Raw genomic sequence first — 6093 nt, forward strand, 5'->3', positions numbered from 1 at the left:
GGGAAAAATAGAGAGATAGGAGGATTGGGGGGGGGAGGGAGCTTATCACTACTACTTCGGCTCAGTTACTGAAAGAGTAAACCCGGTAAACATTCGGGACATCACGGCTTCATAACCACATAAACGAGAACTAGTAAACTTTTCAAATATCTTCATATAAGTCTACTCCTACGCCCCGCAAGGCATCTACCGCCCATTTCGGGTAATTAGCTTGATCCGGGTATAGGTTCGCGAAAAACCGCCGCAAGAAGGCCGGGTATCTGTCGGCGATAATCGCTTCTCTAACCTGCCTCATAAGGTCTAGTTGGTACCAGACGTTGTGCATGGTAAGCAAATGTGCAGCCACCGTCTCTTTAGCCGTGTTGTGGTGCACGAATGCCCGGGTGATGCCCATCCCGTCTTTGCGGCAGCATATGCACCCACAGCCATCTTCTATCGGCCCAAAGTCGTTGGTGTATTTGGCGTTGCGAAGGTTGAGGACCCCGTGCTTTGTGATTGCGTTTCCGAACCGCGCTGTCCGTGTGGGCCACACGCAGTCGAACATGTCGGCTCCTAGAGCAACACTGACGACCAGGTCCTCGGGATACCCGATTCCCATCACGTATCGAGGTTTCAGCTCTGGCAAGAGCTCAGTGCAGGTAACTACGACCTTACAGTAGTCTGCTTTCGCCTCACCACCGCTGAGTCCGCCAATGGCGATACCCGGCGTGTTTCGAGCAACCATCTCCTTACAGCACTCCCTTCGCATGTCGAGGTCTAAGCCGCCTTGAATAATACAGAAAAGATTCTGCGTATCTGGGTTTTTATGAGCGGCTATGCACCGATCCAACCATCTGACACTGCGCTCCATCGCCTCCCGCATCCGTACGGCATCTGGCGAGGTAGTCACAAGTACATCATCTAGCTGCATCATGATATCGCTGCCGATGGTATTCTGGAGGGATATAGAGTGTTCAGGGGTAAGAAGCATTGGTGTGCCGTCATGGGGACTTAAGAATCTGACACCCTCTTCCGTAATATTGGCAAGTTTGAGTAAACTGACCATCTGAAACCTGCTCATGATAGGTTAGTTGATTTGTTTTGTTTCCAAGTAACTGGCGGTTGCCCCCTTAAATTGTTTTATTCTTCCTTCAAAAAATAACATACCCTCCACTGTCTGTAAGTAAGTTATATTTCCATCCTTGCAGTTTATGTGCTCCTCCGACTGCAGCGAGCACGTCCTGTCCAGGCTTCAAGCCCAGGTGATAAGTATTATTTAGGCATAGACGACAGCTAGTCTCTTCCAACTGTTCTGGAGTTAGACCCTTTAAAGACGCCTGTGTTGCCACAGGCATGAAGACAGGAAGCTGAACCGGTCCATGAGGAAGGGTTAAGATCGAGGCTCGCGCTCGAGTTGTCTAAGATACAGCGGTTAGACAGTCCTTAGATACGACATCTTAGTTTTATGCTGACTCACGGAACATCTCGCTAGTAGATCGAATGTAAGAGCAGCCGAAGACGAGGAAGCTATAACGTTAGCCATCCTTCTGAACATTAACACTAACGCCAACACCAAATAAAATATTCAATATTCAATTTGTTCCGGATAAAATTGCTACGTCATAAGCGTGTGTAATAAGGCAGGGTTTACGTGTAGGTCCCTGAGTTGGTAGTAAGTGGGGTTAATTGCATGAGGTTGCATGCGGAAGTTATTAATTAAGGCGGCTAAGTTTGTTCGAGCCTTTGGAGGGGATTCAGGGATTTGGACATGTATGTAAATTTGTTTCCTTTCTTTATTTTTTATTTTTTATTTTTAATCCATGTCCACTTAATGAGAAGTAATAGGAAGTTGGATCAGATGAAATTTTATTGAGTGGTCCGTGTGTCCTTCTAGCCCTTCGATGGCCAAAATTGGACAGCCTATCGTATTCCACCGATTTTATGCGATTTATTGTACTACAGTATGTATTACATACAACCTGCATTGACTACCCTAGACTAATAACGTCGAAGGGGTCACCTGGCTAAGGGGTAACATCTTACATGCGCCTATCTTAGCAGCTTAGGTAAAGTGGTGTGTATGACAAAAGATACGCGAATGTAGGTATAGCGATGAATTGGGAAAGGAAGGAATGAAATGTCCTTTATAAGTTTTAAGTTTCGATATGACTAACATATCGCGGATGACTTCCCTTACCGACATATTTCTTATCATAAGAAGGCATTAAGCAAGTGAGATCGTACCGCGGCAACTTCCCTCCATTTCTAATGCCGGTAATCCTACATAGTATGTAAGCTCTTTCCCGTGTTTAGAAAGGATGTCCCCAGCAGTTATTATGTATACCCCAGCAATTTCTTTTCACCTGCTTCAGCCCTTTCCCACAAAGCCTCGTGGACAGTGGCCCTCAGAAAAAAAAATAAAAAAATTAGTGGGCTGTGGCCTGACAAAACCCTGTAAGTAATTCCAAATTCGGGAACGATCGGGCATAAACTACCAACGACGCGGCTCCTCTGAATTTATGCCCGGTTACAAAGTTGCTATGGTAAGAAGCAAAGAACCATTTTTGTCACCTCCTTCCTCGACCTGTCACCAAAAATCATCAAAATCATACGATCTCGACCTTACTGGACATAATTAGATGGGGGACTCGGCCAGTCCACCCGCATTTTCCTCCTGTATCGCCCTCAATTGTCCTGTCGAATGAGTCGAATGGGACGCTAGGGCGTAAGAAAAGACGCTTCTGGCCTTTCTCTTTTTCTATGCTCCTGTCAAAATCGACGATAGGTTTTGTATTGCCCTGTGCGTCCTCTTACTCCGAGATCCCCCTTCGTTTACACACTACCTATTTTCAACCCGCAACCCGCAACCCGGCGAGATTCGCCCCCGGCTGTATCTCTTGTCTTCACAAGATTCGTTTTCCCCGTTCCCCATCTGCTTTTTGTTTTTGGCAGACACAATAATTGCTTATATTTCTTGCGTCATCTCAACCCCAGAAACACCGAGCTTTAGTGAGCTGCAGTGAGCTACCTAGCTGCCTCACTTGTCCTTCCGGTCGGTCTGATTTCTGTGTTCTGTACATGTGGTGTTACTGTAAAACCTGGTTGATAGGAGATTTACCCATCATCTGCTTGGCAATTCGTCGCGTTCAACAAGTGTCCGGACGATCTGCTTCCTTAGCACTTTTTTTTTCTTCTTTTCTTTTTTTGGAGTGTACAAAACTGTGCCCAATCCAGTTTCACAGGCCGCAGAATCGCATCGCAGGACCTACGCCGACAGGGAACCCTTCTTTGTTCCATCGTACTTTGGTATTTTCCCTTTAGCTTGGGCCTTGGGCGCCTTGGGCTAATGTGGGTTTTTAATTTGAATCCAGAACCCTTTCCAACGTGGCTTGGCCTCCATTCCTCATATATATTCTTATAATACTTTATTTAATTAACTAGCCTGCTCGTAACTTGACTCTCCAGATATGGTAGCTTTGGTCTTTTAATCGTGCCGGTACATATATTATTAATAACGAGGTATTGATATATTATCATCCTCAACTTCATCCTCAACTCATCCTACTTTTTACCGTATAAGCTTACAGGCCATGTCGGATCACTCTTCATTTACTTGTTTCTCTCTGCTGCCTACCGAGTTAAGACTCCAGATATGGCGGCATACCTGTCATCAAAGGGTTGTCGAGGTCTTGTACGACAGCCACACTGACCGATGCACATCATTAACGGCGCCGCCAGCCGTCCTCCACGTCTGTCGAGAATCTCGATTCGAAGCCTTGGGAATCTATAGGAGGTCATTCGGTACAAAATCGCACGAGCCGAGGATATATTTCTGCCCAGACTTAGATGTACTCTACCTTCCTCGACCTCCTTTCATGGGTTATGACGACGCCTTGCGGTCTTTCACACAGCTCGTTTTCGGCATCGAAGATACAGTCAACCTGGCTCTCGACTACGTTAGGCCCGATATCAGACGGCCCTGGGAAACTTACAACAAATACGCCTTAATGCAGAGCTTCCCCAAAGTAAAGGAAGTCGACTTAGTCCTAGGTCCCGACTCACCGGCAGAAGACCACGGCCACGAAGATATAGGACTGGTAGATCCGACAGGAGACATATTAGCTTTATGTCGCCTACTTTCCGACATCAAGGAGTCATTCTTTTATGAAGCTGGCTCCAATTATACGATTGGTGACACCAAAGAGGAATTCTTCGAGTATCCTGTTCTGCCTCCCTTGGTCTTGAAATCCAAGATCACCTGTGCTCACGTTTAATTCTAAAATTCGGTTATACTCACGCCCGGAAGGTTGTTTTATACGGAAGACGCGTAGAAGTCTACATTCTGCATTGTGATACAGGTATTTCGACTAGAGCTTTTGTTAGTGAGCATATATCTACCACCTCATGAAATATAATTTATCAACACTCTTGTACCCATTGCCCACAAGCGCCATTCAACTACAGCCTCTTCTGGATTTTACCAAAGCGACCCGAACGCTACTATTTTATGCAGCCATCTGAATTCATCGTCACTCGAGTGTTAATAGATGTTGGCTTTCTTTCCCGAGGTAAGATGCAGCTGTTTATTAGAATTCCGGATACGAGCTTGTCTAGCATGGGTTTAAAAACTAACCCTCTACCTAAGGAATTCTCTTGACGAATTTCTATAGCAAATACTCTGTCCATACTAGTTAGCTTTGGCGTTCTCCATCTAGCTATGAATATCGGGACTAGCGATGCAAAGCCAAACTAGCCAATACATTTGTGTAAATATTGGTAGCCTTCAGCATCGTGACGAAAGCGTTGCTAGGCCGCACAAAGACGTCAGCGCTGAAGGTTATGATCTACATGGGTCGTTACATTCGGGTACTCACGAGACTCTTCTATCTTATAATTGTCCTCCAGGACGTCTAAGTACAGTCGGAAATACATTCGGAGGGATCGTCATAATTGCTGATCCCGATGATGGCTTGCATGTTGAAATCGCGGCATCCATCAATATTGGCATATCCTCTTTGATTGCTATATACTCGCATTCACGTCTTCTCTTTGATATAGTCGCAGTTGTAGTATGTGCTCCCAAAGGCCCACAGCCTGACATTTTCCGCTTCGGCCCAAGGATGCTGATTTCTCAAGCAAGTCCCGTCCCAGTTTTGGGGTAACAGAGTTGGGGAATGGTGTGTGAGGATGATGACAATTCGCTCAGGATCTTCCAGTTTGATCAGATCAACTTCGCGCGATAGATATTCAATGGTTTCGAGATGAGCTTCCCAGTACCTATTCTTCGGGGCTCCAACCGAGAATCGGTACTTCGTTTAGGTCAAATGTGCCAATAGGAAACATTTGATCAGGGGGTGGATCCGCGAACAGGGTTGCGCCGAGGATGCTAATGTTCTCGTCGGCCTAGTCATACCGGCTGTTATCAAGAAAAACGAATTCCCCCCCAACCCGAATCTTGGTGGCCTCTTTGCTCACTTGCACATTTAGAAAAGTGTGTGATTTTGTTTTTGGTATCCTTCTAGGACGACCCGAATGACTCCATAGGACTGAGTATGTAAAAGATGATTTCGAACAAGCGGAGATGGCGCTCAATGAATTACAAGTATTGGCTGTAATGAAAGGTTAGAATGCCGACATCTCCCAGAAGTGCGAGATATCTGGCCTCCGGTTCGATTATAAAACGGTCATAGCTCTCGTCATTCTCTAAGTGGAGGTCTGACATGATTTGTATTCGGACTATCGTGATGATGAGAGGTATGGAATCAGAAATACGATATCAACGTTAGGTATAGACTCGAGTGCTTAGCGACTTGTCGAGTCTTGAGAAAACAGCTCTTTGTACGGGGGAAGAGTTACTTGATGATCTATTGGGAAGAAGACGTTGAGATATGTAATCGCTGCGGAAGTTGTGGATGATAACCTAAAGGGTCTTACCCAGATCTACGGTAGAATAGAAGAAAGTGCATATATCACGTTTGAGGTATGTACATCACATTGGTACTATGTATAATAAAGAGGACTCGAGAGTCGAGGGGGGGGGGGGGGGGGGGGGCGGGGGGGGGGGGGGGGGGGGGGGGGGGGGGGGGGGGGGTTGGGGGGGGGGGGGTGGGGGGT

The 6093-nt window shown here is 46.3% G+C and overlaps 2 protein-coding genes across 2 annotated transcripts; one reads left to right on the forward strand and one right to left on the reverse strand.

Moving 5' to 3' along the window:
* Nucleotides 1-77: 77 nt before the first annotated feature.
* On the reverse strand, nucleotides 78-1823 carry F4812DRAFT_417601 (Queuine tRNA-ribosyltransferase). The gene is made up of 3 exons (XM_047933181.1): nucleotides 1457-1823; nucleotides 1147-1397; nucleotides 78-1052 (listed from the first exon to the last, which is right to left on the reverse strand). The coding sequence occupies exons 1-3, from the start codon at nucleotides 1532-1534 to the stop codon at nucleotides 143-145; spliced, it is 1239 nt and encodes a 412-aa protein (XP_047792759.1). The 5' UTR covers nucleotides 1535-1823; the 3' UTR covers nucleotides 78-142.
* A 1611-nt stretch (nucleotides 1824-3434) lies between these two features.
* F4812DRAFT_266438 (uncharacterized protein) lies at nucleotides 3435-4526 on the forward strand. The gene has a single exon (XM_047930851.1). The coding sequence runs from the start codon at nucleotides 3570-3572 to the stop codon at nucleotides 4251-4253; it is 684 nt and encodes a 227-aa protein (XP_047792760.1). The 5' UTR covers nucleotides 3435-3569; the 3' UTR covers nucleotides 4254-4526.
* The last annotated feature ends 1567 nt before the right edge of the window (nucleotides 4527-6093 follow it).

The sequence above is a fragment of the Daldinia caldariorum genome (genome assembly GCF_022478825.1).
Source record: "Daldinia caldariorum strain CBS 122874 unplaced genomic scaffold F4812scaffold_3, whole genome shotgun sequence".
NCBI lineage: Eukaryota > Fungi > Ascomycota > Sordariomycetes > Xylariales > Hypoxylaceae > Daldinia > Daldinia caldariorum.